The 23,294-nt window shown below is 58.2% G+C and overlaps 2 protein-coding genes across 4 annotated transcripts in view; one reads left to right on the top strand and one right to left on the bottom strand.

Moving 5' to 3' along the window:
* Window positions 1–41: 41 nt before the first annotated feature.
* On the bottom strand, window positions 42–23,124 carry THRA (thyroid hormone receptor alpha). The gene is made up of 9 exons (XM_025859312.2): window positions 22,952–23,124; window positions 12,219–12,570; window positions 9,731–9,798; window positions 9,027–9,127; window positions 6,998–7,145; window positions 6,156–6,361; window positions 5,010–5,156; window positions 4,165–4,423; window positions 42–3,524 (listed from the first exon to the last, which is right to left on the bottom strand). The coding sequence occupies exons 2-9, from the start codon at window positions 12,269–12,271 to the stop codon at window positions 3,274–3,276; spliced, it is 1,233 nt and encodes a 410-aa protein (XP_025715097.1). The 5' UTR covers window positions 12,272–12,570; window positions 22,952–23,124; the 3' UTR covers window positions 42–3,273.
* Window positions 22,661–23,294, top strand: part of MED24 (mediator complex subunit 24) — a 36,635-nt gene continuing 36,001 nt past the window's right edge. Inside the window, exon 1 of one of the 3 annotated variants that reach the window (XM_073883878.1) lies at window positions 22,661–22,770. The gene's annotated coding sequence lies outside the window, so the exon portion shown is untranslated. The remainder of the gene's footprint in view (window positions 22,771–23,294) is intronic. The other 2 variants (XM_073883875.1, XM_073883877.1) reach the window with 2 other exon arrangements.

Here is a 23,294-nt window from a genome sequence, read left to right as displayed (position 1 = left end):
AGGGAAACAGCACACAAGTCTAAGGGGGGTGCCCAAGGGGGTTATTTTCATCATATATTTATTACATAAATATATAGTAAAATAGACGAGCAACAATTACCATAAAAATATCTTTCTTTAAAATCCTGACCCAAAACACAACGGGGTGAAAAATCGCACGTAACAGACATACTGATTGTCAACGTGGGGCAGGAGTAGGAGCCCCCCAAGTCACCCCTACCGGCCCCCCTCCCCCCTCCCTGGGGAAAGGGGACCTACCTCCTTCCCTGTTTCTGGCCACGACCCCCCTCCCCCCACCCCAGCACCAGCTTCTCATACATTCAGTAGCGCCTCCAGGGAAGTGCCCCCTCCCCCCACCCAGGAGTTCCTGGGGCAGGAATTACTGTCCCCCTTATGGACGGTGTCTGTGTCACACGCCCTGCCCTCTCCCAGCCCTGTAGACCCGCCACCAGGGGAAGGGGTAGGGGCTCCTCCACCCCCACCCTCCCCAAGGCTGAGCAGGGAGGAGGCTGGATGAGGTATGTGTGTTCTGAGTGATGGGGGGGGACACTGAGATGGAGAGGCGGGGTGGCGGGCACGGGGGAGTGGTCATGGCTCTGGCACCCCCTTGTCCTGGCCTGGCCCCTTCCCAGCGGTCCCTCCTCCCACCAATACTGCACCTGCTGCCCCGCCCCGCCTGCCCTAGTGCCCCGGGCCAATACTGGGAGAGGCATGCTAAGCACCCACGTCAAGGCCATCCCCCACATTAGCACCAATGGCCCCCAGGAGAGGGCCCTGTCCCCCACTTCCAAAGCAGGGACTGGGACAGCTGCCTCTCTAGAGCAGGTGCGTGGTGCTCCTGAGTCCCCCGGCCCCTGCCCCACCACGTGTACTTGCTCACACATTCACGCAGAGAAACGCACACACACACCCCCCCATCACCTAAAGTGGGGGGGGAGGGGTCAGAGATGGGGGGAGGAGTAGGGGATCACAGCTCATATGATTGGGGGAGGGGAAGGGGGGAGGGATTCCCAAGTGCCTGTAAGAGGCCAAGCCCCTTCAAGGCCTTTTCTCCACCATGTCCATGGCTGAGAATGGGGATGGGGCAGGGGGTGGGGGGAGCTGAGGTGGGGATGGAAGGGTGGGGGAGACAGCAGACAGGTCAGGAATTCCACTGGGCCCCCAGGGGTGGTGCACCCCCAAAGGAGGGTACGAGAGGGCTTACCCATGGGACTGGAGTAATACAGGAATCAGTACCCCAGGAGAGAGAGAGGATAGAGACAGACAAAGACAGCAAGGGCAGCCCACGAGCCCAAGGGGGGCAGGGCAGGCACATGCACAGGAGACCGCAGATGTTCTTCCAGGCCCTCCACCCCCGTCAGAACACCTGGACAGTGGGGGAAGGACATGCCCTGTTGGGCAGCATAGCATTGCCTTCCCGTGCGTGCGTGCGTGCGTGCGTGCGTGTGTGTGTGTAGGGGGCTGTGGCAGGCTGAGGGTCAGGGTGGGATGGCAGGTTCCCCACAGCTTAAGACATTTTTGCCCCTATAGTGCAAAGCGCAGGAAGCCCTGGCACCCCTCCCCCTGCCCCTGCCCCATTCCCCATGGCTTCCGGGGGCATCTAGGTCCACCCATCCATCCCTGCCGACAAGCAGCCCTGAGCCCAGGGCCCTCTGGTCTGCTCTGTCCCTCCCCACCCTCCTCCCCCCACCCATGGGAGGGCTACCTCCTCCCTCCCTCTCTCCCCTGTGGAGTGGGCAGCGGGCAGTAGCCAGTAGGAAGGGGAGGAGGGCAGCTCACCCAAGTGCAGACCAACAGAGCACTCCTCACCAGGAGGGTGGGAGGTGGCTCAAGCCAAAGTCCCTGAATTAGAGAAAAGAAGAGGGGAAAGGGGTCCTAGGGGCAGAGGGGCGGCTGGCCTAAAGAGCTTCAAAGAAAAAAGGAGCACCAACCGCCCCCGCCCCTGGGGCCCCAACTAAGTGCCATTTGTCTAGGCACCCCCATTCTGGTGCCTGCCTGCCCCGAATCTGGGTTAGTGCATTGAGTGGGAGTGGGGAAGAGGGCAGAGGTTAGAGAGAGCCCAGAAGACAGAGGGGGACAGGGTCCTAAGGGGGTGGAGGCTCTGGGAGAAGCTCACGCATACCGCCCCCCCGCCCCCTCCCCCAGCGCAGCAGCATCTGGATTGTAGCTAATACTGCAGATGTGAGGAGGGCAGAAGTTGGAGCCACAGTTTTTCCTGTGTGGGTGCCAAGGTGTGGAAGGAGTGGGGGGGGGCAGGGAGAGGCCCCTGGGGCTGGGCACTTGAGAGGGGAGCTGTGTGGGCAGCGGGGCAGGCTGGTGAGGGGCCAGCTGGCATCCAGCGTGAGAGGTAGATGGAACTCAGCGGGCACGAGTGGCAGAGAGCAGAGGGAGCACTGGGCTGGGGGGGGGGGGGCCGAAGGGGCACTGAGGGAGGGGCAAGGCAAGGAGGGATGGCCAGGACCCTGTTGTGTTAACTCACAGCTCTGATCGGCAGCCCTACCCTCGGGGACCTGGTATGGGGGGCAGTTCTCTCTGATTTGGGGGGAGGAGGGGCAGCTCTCAAAGTGCTTAGGGGTGGTAGGGGGCCAGCCTCGGTTAATAACTTAATATCATCTCTCTCTCTCTCTCTCAGTCGCTCACTCTTTTTTTTTCTTTTTCTCTCTGTCTAGTTTTTCTTCATTTATCTTCTCCCCTTGCCTGGTTTCCAAAGTGCAGTTAGAATGACTAATTTTTAACCTCCAGGGGGGGAGGAGCCAAGCCAAGCCTTTTCTTTGCACCCAGGCATCTGGGGGAGCAGAGAGGCTCTTAGCCTGGAGGGGGAACTTCGGTCAAGGAACTGGGCAGGGGGGCTCTCTCGTGTGTGTGTGTGTGTGTGTGTGTGTGTGTGTGTGTGTGTGTGTAGGGGCTGAGTTGAGGGCATCTTCCCCCCACCCCACATTCCTCCATCCCCTACGGTCAAGATGGCTTGTCCCCTCTTAGGTCTCCCTCCCTTCCCCTACCTTCGTAGAGGATGGGGTCCTGCGAACTGCAGGACACTGTCCCCCAGCCTCCCACACTGTCCTTTTCATAGCAAGTTCATGTGTTTGCCCTGTCCCAGGGCTGGAGGTTCTGAGGAGGGACGGGCAGTGCAGGGGTGTGTGGGGGAGCTGAATCTATCCGAGGACGAGAGGAAGGAGAGAAGAGGGGTGGGGGGCCTCCCTCAGCCCCCAGCTCTGCCCCTTCTCTCCAGGCTCCTCCCCACCAGCTCCGCACACCCTCTGGCCGCCTGAGGCTTTAGACTTCCTGATCCTCAAAGACCTCGAGGAAGAGTGGGGGGAACAGTTCGGTGGGGCACTCGACTTTCATGTGGAGGAAGCGGCTGGCGTGGCAGGCCCCGATCATGCGGAGGTCAGTCACCTTCATCAGCAGCTTGGGCCAGAAGTGCGGAATGTTGTGTTTGCGGTGGTTGACGTAGTGCTCGAACGCCAGCAGGTACGCCTCCTGACTCTTCTCGATCTTGTCCACACACAGCAGGCCCGAGCGGTCTGCAGGGGAGAAGCGGCATGAGGGTGAGCGAGTGGAGGGAGACGGAGGTAGAGAGACTAAGGTGGGGAGGGGGAGAGAAACACAGACAGGGCAGTGCTCGTACACGAGCAAGAGCCAGGGCTCAGGAGGAGGCTGAGGCGCTGGGGGTTTGGAGCGATAACGAATAAAGAAGACAGAGGGACGGAGAGGTGGGAAGAGAGGGGAAACCTGGAGACAGGGCAGGACTAGGGGCAAAGAGGAGGGCTGGTGGGAAGTGGAGCAGAGGGGACGAGGGGCAGGGAGAAGGGCCTGAGGACAGAGGAGGGACGGGGGACAGAAGGTACCTGGGGGGTGGGGGAACAAAAGCAAATGTGGGCAACAGAGAGCGGATGGGGGAGCCGAGAGAAAGAATGGGGTGAAGATGGGACAAGGAGCAGAGGCGGCATGGGGAGGCAACAGATGGGCCTGGACATCAGAACCAAGGAGGGGATGGGTGTCAAGGAGGGGACAGGGGACAGAGAATGGGCCCAGTGACAGAGTAAGCTTGGGGGACAGAGACAGACTATAGCATTCAGGGAAGAGGAGAGTGACGGGCCCAGGGCCCAGACAAGCTCCAGGCCCCTGGAAGCTACTGAGCCCTCCCAGCCAGGAGGCAGGTACCTGTTGACATTAGCAGCACAGCCTGCAGCAGAGCCACTTCCGTATCATCCAGGTTAAAGGCAGAGAGTGACTTGCCCAGTTCAAAGATGGCGTCCGAGACTACGCCTAGGCCGCCATTCTTGAGCTGCTCCCGCTTGACGGCCATCTCCCCGCTCAGCGTCAGGGTGTCGCTCTCGGGGTCATAGCGGACAGCCGCCCGCAGGGACATGATCTCCATGCAGCACCCCTTCAGGAGGATGATCTGGTCTTCGCAAGGCAGCTGCGGAGTGGCAGGGCCACAGGGACATTCAGCACGTCCCTCCCTCCCCGCGAGTGTCTCCTGGGGTTGTGCTTTGGGAGCTGTGAGGTCCCCACCGGCCTCAGCCAGTAAGGTGTACTCTGAACAGCTAACCTTGCTCTGGGCCGCGGGCATGCCCTTCGTCATTAAACCTCACAATTATGCCTATGAGTTAGCTCCCATCATTATCTCCAGCCCGACTGCAGAGGGCGAAAGTGAGGTACGCAGTTGGGTAACATGGCCAAGGACACACAGCTAGTAAGACAGCCTGTGCCCAGAGTTAGTGTTCTTGAAAATGAGAACGTTCAAGCTGCTGGAGCCAGGATGGCTATGTAGATGTCGGGGGAAAGGGGCAGGTGGGGGTTGGGGAGGCTGGACACTTGGAGCCTCTTGGTTCCTTAGGCACTGGCTAGCTGTGTGTGCGTGTGTGTTCGCTATGTGTTGATCTACAGGGATTGCTCCCTGTCCAGAGAACCTCAGATGAGCATGTGCTGACACTGGGTGACCCAGGGAGCAGGACCAGTTCCCCTCCAGTGTGACGCCATGCCTCTTCCCATCTGCCACTCACCTCGGAGAACATGGGCAGTTTTTTGGCAAAGTCCACCACACGGGTGATGGCCGGGGTGATGATCTTGGTAAACTCGCTGAAGGCCTCTAGGTCGACCTTGTCTCCATCCGGCATAGAGACGATGGGTGACTGGCCGATGTCATCCGGCTAAGGGAAGAGACAGGGGTCAGCTGGGGCTGCAGACCCCTTTCCACCTCTCACTGAGGCTCCCTGCCCACCAGGGGGAGCTCCAAGGCAGGATGGGGAGGAGGGGCCGCCAGTTCCAGGGGACTGCTGTGCCCTGGGCCTAAGGCTTCTCATTCACCTTGGGGCAGAGAATAGATCAGAGCCAGAGTGACAAGTCGGCTAATAATAACAATGATCATAACAGTAGTAGAAGTAATATCATAATAATAGAAGCTAGGTTTATTGAATATTTAATATGCAGCTAGGCACGAGGCAACAGGTTTTATATATCTCATTTAACCTTATGAGGAGGATGTTCTACTTACCACCATTTGACAGATGAGGAAACTGAGGCATAGGGCAGCTAAGTAATAAGCCCTAGGTCACACAACTCGTAAGTGGTAGAACCAGGATCAGAACCCAGGCAGTCTGACTCCTGACCATTAATACCCACATGTGCTTGGTCTTGGAGCCCGTGCTCTTGGCAGTATACTGTTCCACCCACTGGCACACTCCCCCCAGGAACCAGACGCCAGTTCTCTTGCCTTCACCCGCCACATACAACCAACTGTCCATCTCTTCCCTAGCCGGCCGTTCCCTTAGCACTCAGTTTTGCCAGGGCCTAACACAATGCCTGGCACCCATCAGGTGCCCCCAAATGCTGTTACATAACTGTGTCCTCACCTTCTCCTCCCAGTCACTGTGGGCAGGAAAAAAGGGAGAGGTTGCCCCTGCTCTCTGGAAATTCAATGAGGAAGGCCAGGCCCTGTCCTCCTGGGGCCCCCAATCGGATGGAACAGGCAGGGCTCTGACAGCAGCAACCCACACACACGTGCATGACTCAGGATCGCCAAGTTGCAGAGAGCATTAGGTTCGGGTCAGATTAAACTAAGAAGGCTTCCTGAAGGAGGCAAGGCTCTGAGCTCATTCTCCCTCCTGGGCACTTGGCTGTCGCCCTCCGCGAGCCCCCTCCCTCCTTACCAGGAATTTCCGCCTCTGCTTCCAGTGGCTGCCCTGGGCATTCGTGCTGCGATGGGCCTCTGTGGCAACATGGATCAGGTCCCACTCTTCGGGAGTAGGCTCTGGTCGCTGCTGCAGTGATCGGATCATTTCCTCCTTCCGTCGCCGCTCCCGGTTCTGCTCAATCAGCTTTCGCTTGGCCACCCGCTTCGAGTCATCTAGAACCACTGTCAACAGCAGAGAGACATGATGCCCTTTGCATGCCACTCTCCACAACCTGCTCAGAAACTACTCTTCCCAATGTGCAGGTTGGGAAACGGAGGGCCGGAAAGGTTAAGTGACTTCCCAAATCACCTGGAAGTTGGGTGGCACAACCTGGATCATGATAATCAGCTGGGACCACATCAACTCCAATTTGAGCTGATCCAGACAATTATCACGTCCTGGTCTAAAGGGTGACGATGGCAGTGGTTACTAGAAGACCCTGCTACCTGGTCCCTAGCCGATGCAAGAAGCCCTCTCTCCCCCAGAAGTGGTATGCCTTCTCTTGTAGTCAAGAACACTGTGCTAGGCCGGGGTCCTCAGGACTTCTTTCTACCTGGAAACTCTAAGGCCCCGGCCTGCTGAAAGGCAGGTAGGCACCGGGAGGAAGTAGGGATCATGGAGGGATCCTGCTTCCTTTTCCCCAGGGATAAGGGCAGCAGGGACCAAGATCCTGAACACTCACTACACCATCAGCCTGACCTGGATTGTCACTCTGCGCTGTGGGCCCTGAGGATCCCCTGGCAGGAAGCAGTCATACCTGAACCCCCTCGCTCCCCGCCCAGCCACGGCCGCTTGGCGCCACCCCCCCATCCCCTTACAGTCCATGGCCATGCCCACGGCGATGCACTTCTTGAAGCGACATAGCTGGCACTGGTTGCGGGTGATCTTGTCGATGACACAACAGCTGTCATATTTGCAGGAGTAGGTGGGATGGAGGTTCTTCTGGATTGTGCGGCGAAAGAAGCCCTGGGGTGGAGGGAGATTGGAGCATGGAGTGGATCATGACCTCCCCTTCCCTAACCGACCATGCAGTTCACTGGGGCGTGGGGGGTTAGTGAGGGGACCTGGCATCCTCCTGACACCAGCAAGCCCAGGGTCACTTGGCTGGGCCAAAGGACCTTAGAGATACATGTCCTCAGCTCCTAGGCTGTGAAGGGGCAGGGGCGTGTGGGTGGTGGCGGTGGCAGGGGTGAGAATGAGGACCACAGTACAGAGACATGAGCCTGGGATGATGTCAGGTGCTATGACGCCTGAAGGAATAGCAGCTTTGGAAGTCCAACGGATACCTCATTTTCCATCTTGCTAAACAACTCGGAAAATAAAACTGACCCCTGCCCCCCAAACCACCCTTATACATGCTGCTTGCTGCTCATGCAGGTGGAATTCTTGAAATGGGGGGGGGGGTTTAAAAAAATCAAGAAAAGGCATTGTGTATGGACACTTCTAGTAGCTTTAAGAGAAACTGTTTACTTCTATGTATCGGGTTTTGTCTTTGCTTTAAAGGTAAAACCTCAAGAATCAAGATGGCAGTAACAATACCAAGAGCTAATATGTGCTGAACGCTCACTATGAGGCACTTATAAGCCTTATTTATTTTTGGGGGGGGGTGCATCATCGAATTTGATGCTGTGCCAACCCCAAGAGGCAAGAACCCATTTTGAGACTAGGAATCTGAAGTTTGGAGAGATTAAGCAATCTGCCCACAGTCATCTTAGCTAAATGGGCAGGAGAGCCAGAACTGGACCTGAGCTATGGGACACAAGGCCCGAGTTCACAGATCCTGCGGTGCATGGAAATCATCGAATGCACTTAGGAAAAATACCAATTCCTGGGTCTCACTCTAGACCTACAACATCAGACTCTGGAAGGGTGGGGACCAAGGCATTTCTGGCTTTCTGGGATGCTTCTCTGGGACTCGGCTGTCCTGGAGGGACACTGCTTGCAAATGCCTCCAGGAACCCTGCTATGGGACCCTAAGTCCCTGGGGCTCTTGGCTTGGTTGATACTAAGAGAGAGAGCAACTTGAAGCCTTAACACAGTTTTAAATACTTTTGTTTCTTGGCAAGTCTTACATTTTCACGAGGTGATGACCCTGGAAAACCCTTGCAGGTTAAAATGAGCAAAGTGAGATCTAACTAAGGTCCCCCAAGCCTATGACCTTGTCCCTTCTGCCCAGGGGCACCCCGGCATCCTCCCGCTCTGGGCCCCACCATGCCCCCCCCCCCAAGCACTGGTTCTCTCCCTTCTAGGTACAAGGAGAAGCAACTGGGGAACCTGTTTCAAGGCAGAGTCCACAAAGGCTTCACCACGAAAAGTTCTGATTGAGTAGGGTGGGATGGGGCCCGGGGCTCTGCACTGAGCTCGTACTGAGGGTGGCCCCCAGGCCACATTTTGAAACACAGTGTTTGTTTCTAGTGTGCCTCTCTCTGGTAGGCTGTGAGTAGCTGGAGGGCAGGGCATGTGCTACATCCCTCATACCTGATCCACCAAATGGATGGACAAAAGCTGGGGTTTACTGAGCGCTTCTGACGTGCCTGGCACTGTTTTAAATACTCTGTATGAATTAGCTCATTTAATTCTCCCAACAGCTCTCTGAAGTAGGTAGCAGGATTATCCCCATTTTATAGATGAAGAAACTGAGGCCCAGAGAAATTAGGCATCGTACGTATGAGTGGCAGAGCAGAGACTGTGAATGAACAAATGGATGAGAGAGAGCAATGGTGGTGCAACAGGTGGGCTTTAGGTGGCATGTTTATAGGGCTGTCCTTGCCAGGTGCTGAGGGCCTTAAAGCGGGTGAGACGGGGGCTCAGGTGGTGGGGGAGGGGCAGGAGCTGGCTGGTCCATACCTTGCAGCCCTCACAAGTGATGCAGCGGTAGTGATAACCGGTTGCCTTGTCCCCACACACGACACACTGCTCGTCTTTGTCCAGGTAACTAGGGATATACCCTGGGAGGGAGGGAGGAAGGGAGGCAGGCAGGCAGGCATGGTTTGGGCCCCCAGCAGAGAGGCTCCTACACTTTTTCATCCCCCAACTTTTCCTTCCTGGCCCATCCCCTAGCCCAGCCTCCTTGACAGGGTTTTGTGTCCAAGCAGAATCCTGGAGACACATCAGAGGTCACCTTGTCCATCCCCTTCCCTAAGAATATGGAGAATCCCAGTTCTTCCGACTGCCCATTTGGGGATTTTCTCTTGCTGCATCTGAGGGGCGGGGGATGCAGGAGGAGAAGCACCTGTCAGCAGCTTGTCTCAGGGGAATACAGTCCCCTGGCCCTTTAGCCCAGACCCTGATCCAGGGGCACAGGGGGGTTGGGCTCAGGCAAGGGGGTTATTGGAGAAGGGAAGAGGCCCTTCTTGACCTAATCCATCCTCAAAGGCTGGGGCATGCCCTTATCACCCCTCTCACCTCCAGACAGGTCCGTCCCAAGCCCTCTAGGAGGCTCTCCCCAAGGGACACAGGAGCTGCTGGTCCATGCCCAGGCCCCGAAAGAGCCCTGGGCTGGTTTGGCGGGGTTGAGGGTGGGGAAGCAGGGCACACACAGCCAGGCTCACCTGACATGCTGGTTTTCAGGGAACATTGGCCGTTCTTTCTTTTTCGCTTTCCATCTGGTGACCTGGCACTGCATGGGGGCAAAGTGGGCAGAATCACAGACCAGTCTTTGGGCAGCCCCCTTCTCACCCAATAGGTTTATATAATCCCCCAGGCCCGACTCCCTCCATTTTGTGTCCTCATTCTACCTCCACGCCTAGGTCAGCTGACAACACTGAGATGGGTCCAGCTATCTACAAGCTTTGGGGAGAGAGATACAGGGCTTGGCTGAGACACAGCCATGTTCTAGAGCCCAAACACACACATACACACACACACACACACACACACACGCACGTGCGCACGTGCACATTATAGAACCTTAAACACCAATAATCTATAAGATATCCACATGGTTAGGCCTTTAATAACATGACACTTATGCAGAAAGAATTTTTAGGACATGCTTAGAGCTATATAACCTTTAGAACACACACATATACATAACATAAGACCAGCGCATCTGAATAACTATGCAGCCTTCAGTGTAAACCTAAGCATAGTAAATAAGCACCAGGATCTATATACCCATGAAATTTTCAGGGCATTCTCAAATGCATTATCTGACCTCTAGATATGCCCATGGGTTACACAACCCTCTGGACAGATACCTAATAATACCACCCCCTCCCCCCAGTGAATGTGTTGCCTGATTTCCAGGTCATGCTCACATGGTGAATAACCACAGTGATTGAAAACACACAGTGCTGAGCGACTAGAACCTAGAACCTGGAATATGACAGTAAGAAGAGACTTCCAGCGTCACCCTGTTCATGGCCTCCATTTAGCAGAGCAACAAACCGAAGGTCCACTTGTGCCTGGCGACGCCTCGCCGGGGAGTCAGAGCCAGGACAAGCACTCTGAGCTCCTCCATGCAAGGTATTAGCAACCCTCAGCCACTACACATATATGTCACCAGTCTCTGCCCATACATGTTACATAACCTCAGCACACACAGGTTACATAAGCCTCTACATGCATGCACGGATTGTATAACCTCCCACACCCACCCTGCGAGTGGCATGTTGCAGGGCTCCGCCCCCTGGAGCCTGATGCAGGGCCCAACACACTGACACAGTGACCTTGGCCAGGGTCACACAGACGAGTCTATGTTCCGGGCCCCCTGGGGATTACCCCTGTCTGATTTCTACAACCACTGGAGACTCAGAGTTCCCTCCTGCACCCAGCAGGAGTGGGTATGGGAGAACTCCAGGCCCAGTCTAACCCTCCAGTTGAGCTGGCAGTTTTCAACGATGACGCCTCACAGCCTCTGAGTGCAGTCCCAGGGACAGCCACAAGGTGGCGCAGGGACATGGGGGGAGGGGAGAAGGATGGGGGGGGGGGGGATGCAGCGCTGGGGGACCAGGAACCTGCATTCCTGTTTTTCTGTGAATTAGAGGAGCAGACTCGCCCAGACTCACAGAAGTCTGAGCAGGGAGGTACAGAGGCTGCAAGTGAGAGCCCTGCAGTGACAGGCCAGATCTTTTTCAGAGCTCCCCTGGGGTGAGGCTTTGGGGAGGGATACCTGGGGTGTCCCACCGAATTGCCAGCTTCATCCACCTCCTCCATCCCTCCGGGGACCTAGACTTGGGCCCCAAGGCTTTGCCTGGCCAAGCCTCTGGCCTCTTGGCTCAAGATCTGGTCTCCAAGGCAACGGCCACACTCCTCCCCAGAGCACCCCCACCCCCACCCTCTCCCTGGCCATAGGCACAGGCTGTACCCAGCTCTTGGGGCTTCATGCCAACTGGGACAGAGCTCTGTGCCACTTGGGGCCGATGGGAGAAGCGGAGACCCTCTGGGCTCCTCAAGAGCCATGCAGATCACAGGTAACGCATCCCTAGTTGTGTGTGCAGGGCTGATTCCTCCTTCACGTGTGAGTAAACCCTTCAGAGTTGGCATTCACTTCCACTTCCTGGGAGGAGCCCCACGGCAGTGCCCGCTCTTGCCCATGAACAAGGAAGAGCTTGTGGGGCTCCCAATAGGTTCCAAATATAAGCATGGGCTGGGACCAACAGTCACTGGCGCATGTGCCCTGAAATGTCATGTCCCACGCACCATGGTTTCTGGACCACACACGAGTCTGGTAGGGAGAGCGGGAAAGCGGCAAGGCTGTTTGCATTGCACATGCTCAGGTGAGGGCAGCGGAGGGACACTGGGAGGGCATGTGAGATTCCCCAGCACTGTCGAGGAGCCACGTGCCTGCCACCTGTCATTGCTCTGCATTACCTTCCCGCTCAGAAATGGACACCTCTCAAACCAGGTGCCTAATTCCCTGCCACATGTGGCCATGACCTCATCTCCTGGGCAAAGGTAGACAGCAGGCTTGCTGGTCTCATGCCCATCCCTCCAGAGGTGCTTAAAAGGCCCAAGCTCAGCTCTCGTTTGCCCAGGCCGGTGATAAACATGCCTGTTGCCCAGGAACTGGAACGTCCTGGCTGCTAGACCCATTACCTGTTCTCCTCTGGGTCTGACCCACACTCCACCTTGCTTGGCTTCTGTTCCATTCACTTCAATTCCATCCAGGATGCCCTCCAGCACGCCAAGAGACTGGGGTGGGCACAACGGCCCCCCCGGCACACCCACAGGCCACCCACCCCCTGCCACCCAGGCCCTAGGGCACAGCACCCATGGTGCCCGCCTCAGCACTTGGCCTGTCACACCATGCCCTGTGCCCCAAGAGGGGTCGGGCGGTGAGAGGGGCCAGGGAGTGGCAGGTGGTAGGGCTGAGGGCAAGCTGGGTCCGAGGTGGGGGGTGTCTTGGACTGGGGGAGTAGCTTTAGAGTCTTGTCCCGTCCAGAAGTCCCTGCAAAGAGAGGAGAGAGGCAGGGATAAGGCAGCGCCATGGTGGAAGTGGGTAGAAGGATTCCTTTGGTGGCAACATTTTGGGCTCTTAGGGGCTCATCACAAGATGGTGGTGGGCATGGGGAGCAAGCACAGAGAGGGGACCAGGACAACCTGTCAGATCAATAGGTGCAGCAGGCAACACTGGAGATACACATCCTAACTTGGAAAGGTATGGAGGAAAAGAATGAAGGCAATCATATACCACGTCTCAAGCCTGACATTCAGTTAAGGGTCTGGCCCTTGATAAGCGTCCGTTAATCGTTGGCTATTGTTACCACCCCTCTAGCTGAGTTTTTGTAAGACATATCGGTATTATAGGGCAAGAGGGGACCCAAGATGAGCAGTTTTCAGCCCAGGCGTGGGGGGTACCTGAGAAGGAAGGGTGGGGCGTGGGGGCAGCACGCAGGGATCGGGAATGCCCACCTAAGTGCCTTCATGGAGAGAGGTGCTGAAAACAGTGGGGAGCTGACCTCCCCTCTGCTGCTGACGGAATTATGACTCCCCAATCCCAGCCACGACCACCCCCCCACCCCCGCCCAGGACTTCAGAACTTCCTGTACAAGGTCCCAAATCACACTTCCCAGTCTTGAGGACCAGACTTCCCAGTTGGTTTAGCCGGGCTGCCACCCACAAGGACAGCAAGGGAAATGGAAAAGGAAACTACCAGGCCATCTGAATGGATAATATGTGCCCCTCTGAAGTGGGCACCAGAACTCTACAGATGAAGGTGCATGCTCCGACAGCTGGCTCACTCACTCCCATCCACACAGCTAGCAAGCAGGTGGCTCAGGGAGTGGCACCTCACAGCCTGCCTCAAATGTTAGCATCCGTCCACTAGCTGGGGTCCAGCGCAGGGCCAGCCTGGGCCCACCCTCCCATCTATACTGCCCCTCTGACCACAGGCTACAGACCAGAGGCGTACTGTCTGCACACACCGGCTGGTGTGAGCTTGGGAGAGGGGGACAAAGGGTGCAGTTCCCCACACGCAGCCTCCGTCACGTGGCTGCTATACCAGAGACCTCACCCCTGGGCCCCCCGCCCCACCCCCGGGAACTGATAAGGAGCCAGGGTGGGAGGGGAAACAGAGATAAGTCAGGTCATTGGGCAGGGCAGGGCGACAGGACAGGGCCTCTGCACCCAGGCGAGCCCCCCACATGAGGAACGTGGCAGGAGCGCAGAAAGGTGGCCCCTGGTGCCTCTGCTACCCCCTTAGACTAGGACTGGGCACCGGGGGCTGGACAGGAGACTGGGGTTTGGTGGGGGGGCAATGAGCAGGGAGCCTTAGCCCAGGGAGCCGTCAAGAAAGTAGGTCAAGTTTTTCTTGGCTTGTGAAGAAATTCCTGTTATAAATTTATAATGGCGTAGCCAGCCCTAAGGGGTGGAGGTAGGGGAGGAGAAGGAGTGGGTGGGGATGCCCAGGGACTGGGCACTGGGGCCTGCCGCTCTTAGCCAGAGCACTGAGGGGTAGGGGGCCAGGGAAGTCGTGGGGGCTGGGCTGGACAAGAGCGGGCCATTTTCTGTTGCCTCTGTTTCCACTTCTATCTGTGCCCGGCGAGGCTTCCTTTGGTCTGTCCGTCTGCATCTGAATGCCTCGCTCTCTCTGGGTCTCGGTGTCTCCCTGTCTCCCCCCCTGAGGCTGTGCCTCGGTGCTTGGCACACCCTGGCTGCGGTGCAGCCCCCGCCTGTCTCCTGCCCACCTGGCACGCTGCCACCACTTGTTTACAGAAGCTGGAAAAATCCACTCGCCAGCCGGAGGCCCGAGCGCCCCCAGGGATGGGAGGAGGCAAGCACAGGAGTGGGCATGTTGAGAGAGGGGCAGCCCTGGGGAGCAGGCCCTGGGGGCAGGCAAAGAGGGCTAGGGTGTAGGGCATGGGTACTGACCGGTGGGGGCCAGGCCGGGCGGGGAACACCAGCGGCAGCCACATGGCCTGGGCAGCTCCTGCCTCGGGGCCATCGCCCTGAAGGACCCCCTCCTCCCGCACCTCTGCCACTGCCAGTTGCTACAGGGCACACCTGGGGGAGCGCCAACCTAAGCCACCATGTTTATTTTCCCTTCCCCCTCCCCGGCCTTAACTCCAAATGTGTCTGGGCACTGCCAAGGGCTTGCACGTGCCTGCTGTGGGGAGGGGCGAGCTCCCTCTCTGCCCCACCTCTGTGCCGAGCTGAATGGCGCCCCGGTGCCCATCGGTGCAACCAGGCCACACTGACCCCTGGCAATGGGCAGAGGAGCAAGGTGCTGCCCTCGTGCTCGGGGCACCCTCACGTGGCACCAAGCAAGAGCCTGGAGAACCAACCCCTGGGGACCCCTGGTCTCTAGGGACATACCTGGGCCTCTGAGGCAACCCAGAGCAAGCAGAAGGCCCAGCATGCAGGGAGGCATAGGCCCTGTGAGCCTGTGTTAGCTGTGGGCAGGAAAAGGGCAGTGGGGAAAGGGGGGGGTGATGTAGGGATGTCCACCCTGAAGGGCAGCATCTCTCCCCTCTTCCTGGAGTCCAGCTTAATTCCCCAAGCTCCTTCCTGGCACCTGCCCCGCAGAGGTGGAGGCTCAGCCTGAAGAAGGGGAGGTGGAGCTGGGGGGTTCTGAGACTAGACTGGACAGCCGGACGGCAAGACCCACCTGTCGGGTGGGCCGGCCACCCACTCCTTCTTTGTCAGATAAGAGCTGTTGGGTGGCAGTATGGGCAAGGTGCCCACGGAGGGGGAAGCATTTCATTAAGCTTAAGTGCTTCTGCAACGGGGGGACAGAGACAGGAGGCCAGTGCGGCATCCGCGGGCACCACGCCAGGTTCCCACTGCTGGACTGCCCCATTCCGCGGTCCTGCAGGCCCAAGGGGACTCTCTGCCCCCAGAATCTAGCCCCAAATCCTACACACACCACTCCTCCGAGTGTCTGCTCTGGGCTTTCGCCTCATCTGTCTGGGGCCCCTGGACTTTGTCCTTAATGCTCTAAAGAAAGCCCAGCCCTCCTCCTTGCCAACCACAGAGGAAAAGACACACACGGATAGAGGGGGCTGAGAAAAGTGGAGAAAGAGGAGGAGGAGGAGAGGGGCAAAAGGGATGATGGAGGAAGGGGAGGGGCAAGAACAAAGAGATGGGCAGGGGTGGGGGTAGAGCTAGGATGACAAGGAAGTAGAGGGAAAGGCATCGATGAGATGGGGGATGGGGGGCAGAAGGGGTGAGGAAGGGAGGAGAGACAAATGAAGGAGAGGGGAGACAAAGAGAGCAAGGTAACAAAGAAAGATGGGTGGGGGGTGCTTCCTGCCCCGCCTAAGTCCCACCCCATGGAGGCTGGGGGAGGGGGGGAGTAGAAATGGTTTCCACGGTGACAGCTGGTTCTTGGTGGCCTGGCATGTGGGCTATTAATAGTGCTGTGGGTAGGTTCACGCCTCCCTTTCCCCTTCCCCTTTGCCTGATGCTAGGGGTGGGGGAGATACTCCCCCCCCCCCCATAACCTGGCACTGAGGCCCTGACTCCACACCACGGGCGCCAAGAAGGGTGATGCTAAGGGGCCTGGGTGGCCACTGTAGCCCAAATATACACAGGGGCATGCACAGGCAAACACAGGCATCTGTGTGCAAACCACCACCGGTGCCAACGTGGGCTCGCACGGGCAGCCACAAACACCAACAGGCCCTGGGAGTCTGGGGAGAGCGAAGGCTCCAGCAGAACACAGCCCCCCGCCCTCCCCTGTGCGAAGGGGTAGGTTCCACTCAGGGCCAGGACCTCTTTCTCCTTTCCCAGGTCACCCTGTTCTATTCTCAGGTATGGACTGAAGACTGAATAGGCCAGCCCCACCCAACTCACTATTATTCTAGTGCCAGGAAAGAAGGGAGTGAAGGCGGGAAGGAAGGTACTATTTGGCAGGTATGAGATGGCAGAGGAATACACAGACGCAGGCACCAGCTTGGCAAGCAGGAGGGAGGTGAAGAGGGAGGCAGTACTCCTTGGTGGGCTCTCACCGGGGGCCCTGTGAGATGTGATTCTGGAGCTTAAGGGCATCGGGCCTTAAGTCTGATCTCCTAGCTCACCAAGGGGCCCTGGAGGCTAGAGAATGGAAGATGGGGGTGGGGGATATGACAGGGGGCGAATGGTTACTTAAACAAAAGATCCTCTCCCCCCAAAGAATATAACAGGAAACTCCCCCCTGCAGATCAGAGACAGAAAGACATAAACAGCAGCCTTGACTTGGGCCAGATGCCCAGTATTAACATCAAAGACTGGAAAGACTATGCATCCCTCACCCCCCCCATAACCTTAACCACCTGTTGCTCTCCTCTCCCTCTTCCCACCCCAGGCCAGCTCCAGTCAGGCATCAAGGTGGGTGTCCGGGTCCAGAGGTCAACTCCATTCCCCCAAGCCCACACCCACGTTCAAGAACTCAGCCCCTTCCCTGCCAACCCACAGAACTTCTTGCCTCTGCCCCAGTTCCCCCTCAGGAACGGAAGCGAGAGATCCAAGTAGCCAAGAAGGCAGCTAGGAGCACCCCCAAGCTGGGCATGGCACATTTTCCCCACCCTCCCCCCAGCAGCCAGCCGGGTAGGGTAATCGGAGCTGGGAGCTAGGGCAGCTGAATGCTGGAGGCATGAATGTCACGGGGCCAAGGCACTCGCTGCAGATGGCACCATGGGCACAGGGCTTGGGGTCCTCCCTTCCCCACTCCCTTCTACCCAGGAGGCCACAGAGAGGAGCTGTCTGCAAGCCCTGGGGAGCACAGTCCAGGAGGGAAGGGAATGGTGGAGGCAAAGAGAAAGGCAGGGATGTTCTCCCAAGCACCCCAGGGACGCGGGAGTTAGCCCCCACCCAAGCAGAACTGGCAGAGGCAGAGGGAGGGGGCGGGGAGGAAGGAGAGGGAGGGAGGGAGGGAGAGGGAAAGAGGGAGGGAGAGGGAAAGAGGGAGGGAGAGGGAAAGAGGCAGGGAGGGGGAGAGAGAGAGACAGCGCGCGGCGAGTGCTAGAGAAGGAGGAGGGGGGAGGGAGGGAACGGGGAGAGAGAGATTGAAAATTGTGTGTGTGTACATGTGTGTACGTGTGTTTGCGCGCGCGAAAGACACAGGAGAGAGCGAGAGAGCGCGCGCGCGAGCAAGTGAATGCAGCTGAGTCTCCGGCACACACACGGACACGTGCAGACACACACAGCGCGCATGCGCAGAGCCGCAGGCTCCGGGTGCCCGGTTCCAGCAGATATTCAGAGCCCTCCCCAACCCACACATGCATAAAACACGCACACATGGATGCGCGCACAACACACCCACTCACTGATGTGTACAAAAACTCCGATAGCCACCAATAGCCCATAGCCTCGGCTCCGCGCTCCCTTTCCCCCGCCCACGCGCCCGGGTAAAAGAGAAAATGAAACAGACAGCTCAGGCTCTCGGAGCCAAGAACTCGTCTCTTCCTTACAAGAGGAAGACAGGAGGAAGAAGGGGAGGTGGGCTGGGGCTGCTCTTTGCCACTGCTGGGGGGTGGGGGGGCGAGGCTATGCCTTGGCCCTAACCTTTAACCCCAGTCCCTAGTCCCCAGACTAAGCGCTCATCCTCAGAGCAGGGGAGCAAGGGAGCAAGGTTAGCATTTCCTGGGCACCAGTAAGTTCCACCTTGCTTTCCTTGTGTACCCAGAGAACTTCTGACCCCTCCCTCTGGACCACCTCATACATAGGCATACTAGAAGGAGGTCCCCTTTGTTACCCCGACCTTGGCCTGCCAGGGAGGAGGGCAGACAACACCCCCTATGCCTGAAAACCATATGACGCACGCCCCCCGCTCCCCCCCCCCCCCCCATCAGCACCCACCAGCCCCAGATGCCTCTGGGAGAGATTGGGAACTGGCTCTGGTTCCGGGGCCGGGGGGGGGGGGGGGGGCATGTGGATCCCCACCCTGGAGCATGCCAGGCCCCAGAAGAACAAGAGAATCCACAGGCATTGCTTATGAAGCCAGGATGCGACCCAGATTGAACACAGGGGTCAGGCCACATTATGTTATTTACCCTCCAGGGGGAGTGAGGTGGGCATCATTGTCTCCAGATGAGGAAAATCCAGGCCAAAGTCAGCAACCAGTGAATGGCACAAACCCAGCCTCCAGCTCCCAGCCAGCGCTCTTTCCAATATAGGCATACTTGCCTTCCTCCCCAAGAGGCACAAGTCCCCTTTGCAACCGTGAGAACTTGAGTTAAGATTCGCTTCCCACCCCAGAGGCTCCCCAGTGGCCCACCACTATCCTCCACTGTCCTTGCTGCATTTTGAAGGGGAGGGGCTGATGAAAAGGGATTTGGGGGAGAGAGAAGTCTTATCACCGGACTCACAGGGGAAGAGAGGCAACCCAGGACAGGCTCGGGCCCTCAAGGTGCCACACCCACCCACTGGTCCTTACTCTTCACACTAATGCCCCCTTGGTGCAGGGATGGGGAATCGGGTATCTACCAGCCAGCACTGGGTCCTGGGTGACTGGTAGGTGGCTGGGATGCTGCATCCCTAGTGGACAGGTAGGGTGCCGTACACTCTCCATGCAAGAGGCAGAGGGGCTTCAGACTGCAAAAACTTGTGGGGAGAGAGATGTGACAGCAAGGGTGAGGAGGCTGGAGCTTAGGGACCCACCGTCCTCCCCAACCCCCAGCCCATTCTGTAACATCTGGAGATCCACTTCTTCACCCAGCTTCTCCAAGAAATCCAGGGGACCCCAGACCCACAGGCTTCCTCATTGTAACAGCTAACACATACGGTGCTTCTTACACACCAGGCACTTTTAAAAGCATTTAATATATTCTAGCTCCTCGAATCCTCAAAAAACTGAACGAGGTAAGTATTCTCATCCGCAATTTACCGACAAGGCATGGGAGAGGTTAAACTGATTGCCCAAGGTTATACAACCAGCAAGTGGCAGAGCTGGGATTCAAACCCAGGCACTCCAGCTCCAAAAAAAGAAAGAAAAAAAAATCCCTCCTCTTACCCATGAGAGTCTACTATCGGCTAAAGGAACCATACCTTGTTCTTTGATCCAGCTATGTCTCCCCTGTGACTGGGCCTCGATTTCCCCTTCTGTAGCAGCCTATGGATTTTCTAGGGTAGAATCACTACCAGTGTCTCCTCATTCAAATAGGTCATGGCTGGAGGGGAGCATGGCCAGAAATGCTTGGTGCCCCCCTGGGCTCTGGGGCCCCTGCCCCACTACCCCCTGGCTCAAATTCCCACTCCAGGCTGGAGCCTACATTCATGAGACAGGGCCTCACTCAGCCCCCCACCTAATCTGGGCAGCTGTACCTTCAGAACCAAGCTCTGAGGCTGGGCAGAGGGCACAGCTGTTGGGCATCTCCGAGGTGGATCTCAGCTGCCAGGGGTGTGGAGAAAGGCATTGTGAGCAGTGCCACTGACCCTGCTCAGTCGGGCCCTGCCAACTCCCGCCACTGCCCATGGGGGGTGACAATTTTCCAGTGGGTCAGTGTGGTGGGGAGCCTCCTGGCTGGCTCACTTAGCAGCTAGCGGGCTATAGCCCGTAGACCCGGGGCTTCCACCCAGCTGGTGTGCCCTGGCTGCGCGTGCCAGCCTAAGAGGTCAGCGTGAGCTCTAGCTGACCCCCGTCCCTTCCCCCCACTCTCAGCCCCCAAAACTTGCTGCTGCAGCTGCAACGCTGAGGAAGCGCAGGATGTCCTGAGCAGCCAGCTGAGCCCCCCAACCCCCCCCACCCCAACCTCTTGCTGACCCCAGAGGCAGGGCAGGCGGGGCAAGGGGCGGGGTTTGAGTCTTAACAACTGGAAAAGTATGAAGCTCATCACTGCCAGTTCCCAGCTCTGAGAAAGGAGGCTGTGGCAGAGACAAGAGCAGGGGTAGACAGGGACGGCGACCCGGGTGAGAGTTCCAGACTGTCAGATAAACGAGGAGAGGGAGAATCAGACACAGCAAGACAGAGCAAAAGGGAGACAGCGTTAGAGAGAAATTCCAAGTCAAAAATACACATCACTCACCCAGACACTCACCAGCATACGGCCTCCTAAGGAAGGCTTCCAAGTTTAGACAGGAGGGCAGAGGTGGGACAAGGGGCCAGACTCTTGGTGGGAGACAGGAACTCCTCTGGGAGGGGGCGGGGGCAAGTCAAAGGCCCCAGGAAAGGCTCAGACAAACGACCCTGGCAGGAGCAGCTAGATCCCGCGTTTGCTTTCAAGGTAGAGAGAGGGACCGCTCCCTAGGAGCTGGCTCTCCCCAACTCCTCCCCGCCCCCCCCCCACAGCAGCTAGGATAATCTCAGCTGCTGGAAGTCATTGGACATTGTTTCAGCCCCATGGCTCGGCCCTCTGGAACCCCCCTGCCCCTGCTCTCTTTGCTCTTGTTTCTCTGTCCCTCAAAAAAAAAAAAAAAAAAAAAGCTGAGCCTAGAGAGGAAGACAGGAGGAAGCTTGAGGGAAAAAAATCTACAACTGTGTGTGCATCTAGGGGTGCGCCTGACTGCACAGCTACAGTGTGCATGTCTGGGGGTGTCTGGACACAGCTGTCCACGTGGACCTGTGACTGTGTGGACCCGAGCCTTGTGAATGCCTTCTGCACCTGAGTCCCTGGGACTGTGTGCAAATGAGTACACCTGTGTCTGGAGTTCCCAGGCAATCAATTAACAAGTATTTACAGAGCACTTCCTGTGCTAGGCTCTGGGTGGGATCCAGAGCTCTTGGAGTGATTCTCCCAGGTCTCAAGGAGCTCACCATTGAGTGGGGCAGGGGGAGGGGGGAGATGACAAGCGACAGTGACTGAGAATATTATCATGAATGCATGTCTTGCACCATTATGCAGGAAAGTCTTTTCACAGAGACGAATTTGCTTTTCCTTGGAGTAGAGGTTTTGTTGTACACAGAACCTTAGAGATCCTCAGTAAGAGTCCAGGAAAATACTTGTTGCTAAGTTGTGTATACATGTGTTGATGTGTAACTGCGTTTGCGTTTGACTGAGTGACAGTCACTGTCAAGGCAGGGAATGATGCCTGTGTGACTGGGCTCATGCTAGCACGTGTGTGCCTGTGAGTGACAGGGTCTTTTGTAATGTGCGGCTGTGTGCAATTGCTCTGTGTTCATGCATGCGTTCGATGATAGTGACTTTTTCTGTGTGGGTGACAGCGACTCCTCCTTGCCCCTGTGTGTGACAGCATCTCCCTGTGACCCTGTGCGTGGGTATGTGCATGGATCGGTCTCCTTGCTCTTGGTCTCCCGTGGGTGTGTCCCACCCCTTTGAGCTCCCCGGTGCAGCGGCAGCCTGCCTCTTCCCTTGTCCCCATGTGGGTGTGTCCAGCAGCTCCTGTCCTTGAGTCTGCCTGGGTGTCCCTGGGTGTGCATGCATGTGGCTGTCTGTGTGGGCATATCTCTGTGTCTGCATGTCACATTTGCTTCCCGTCCCTCGTCGGGGACAACAGCCCCCTTCATCCCTTCCCCTTCCTGGGGCCAGAGCCAGCATTGAGGGGAAGGCTCCTATCCCACTGGCTTTTCTTCTGCGACCTCCACCCCTGTAAAGTGTGGCTCTCTCCATTGGCCCTATCATCCCTGCCCCCGGCCCCAGGCCTTTCTTTCACACCGGACAAGGGAGGGCCCCAGGCACAGAAGGGGCAACAGAGACACGTTGCAAGAGGAGGGAAACAAGGGTTGGGGGGGGGGCACACCACACAGGTCCCTTCCTCTCTCTCTTCCCCAACCGCACTAGCTTGCAACTCTCCAGATCATCTAGGGACCCTCACATACACTCCCCCTACACACACACACTCCCTCTCCTCCAAGCTGCGTTTTTGCAATTAGGAGTGTTGCAACCAGAGAGCCATGCTCAATTGGGGAGGCGGGTGGAATGGTGGTGGGGGGGGAGACTTCCCGCTCCCGGGGCCTGTGCAAGCCCACCCCCCACTCCACTCTTACAGCCCTCCGCAGCTGGAGGCGGCTTTGCAAAGGCCACTGGGCCTCGGCTTCGGCCTCAGCCTCGGAGGCTGGGGGGGTGCGGGGGGGGGCAGGCCTCCGGCGCACCGTAAACAAACCGCGGCGGGCGGGGGAGCTCCGGCGGCCGGCAGCAGGGCCGGGCCCGGGAGTGCGCAGCAGACGGGCCGGACAGAGGCCGGGCGGGCCCTCGAGGGGGAGGCCTGGACGCCATCTCTGCCGGCGAACCCCGGGGCCCACCGACCTCCCAGCAACACCTCCCTTCCCCAGGGCGTAAGTTGCGAGCTCCCGGACTGTGACAGGGTGACCGGGGCGCCGGGGAAGGCTGAGGCTGGCAGCGGGTACCCCCGGGCGCCCCCAGCCCGCCAGGGAGCTGGCCCTAGAGCCCCACGGCTTTGCATAATCAATCGCGAGGCATTTGCATATTAATGCCCCCTCGCTCCCTCCCCCTTACCTCGGCGTGGCGCGCTGGACAGGGCTGGGCAGCGACGCGGGGGTCTCAGCGCCCCGTGCCGGGGGCGTCCATGGGGGGCGGGGGGGGCCCGGGCCGCCCGCCTCCGGCGCCCGGGTGTGGGTGCGAGCGGGCGGGGGGGGGGGGGCGGGGGGCGAGTGTGGCGGCCCCGCGGCTCCTCCGGCAGAGGCGGCGGCCGCTCTTGGCTCCTCCCTCCCCCGCCCCGCTCCGGCTGGGGCTCGGGCTCGGCGCGCCCGGCCGGCTCGCGGCTGCTCCCTGCAGGCCGCCTCGCCGCCGCCGCCGCCGCCGCCGGCGGCCCCCGCCCCCCGGCCCCCGGCCCCCGCCC

The sequence above is a fragment of the Callorhinus ursinus genome, unplaced genomic scaffold (assembly GCF_003265705.2).
Source record: "Callorhinus ursinus isolate GAN/ISIS: 27379988/994484 unplaced genomic scaffold, GSC_fseal_2.0 scaffold52, whole genome shotgun sequence".
Taxonomy (NCBI): Eukaryota; Metazoa; Chordata; class Mammalia; order Carnivora; family Otariidae; genus Callorhinus; species Callorhinus ursinus.
The sequence above is the reverse complement of the archived record's forward strand: the minus strand, read 5'-3'. Positions and strand labels throughout refer to the sequence as shown.

Bases quoted from the DNA above. Each gene is read 5' to 3' on its own strand.
- THRA (XM_025859312.2), bottom strand. From the start codon at position 12,271: ATGGAACAGAAGCCAAGCAAGGTGGAGTGTGGGTCAGACCCAGAGGAG. The intron at 9,128-9,730 runs GTGAGCCTGGCT...CCTCCCTCCCAG, and splicing joins CCTGAAAACCAGCATGTCAG to GGTATATCCCTAGTTACCTG. The intron at 7,146-9,026 runs GTATGGACCAGC...CCTCCACCCCAG, and splicing joins TCACTTGTGAGGGCTGCAAG to GGCTTCTTTCGCCGCACAAT.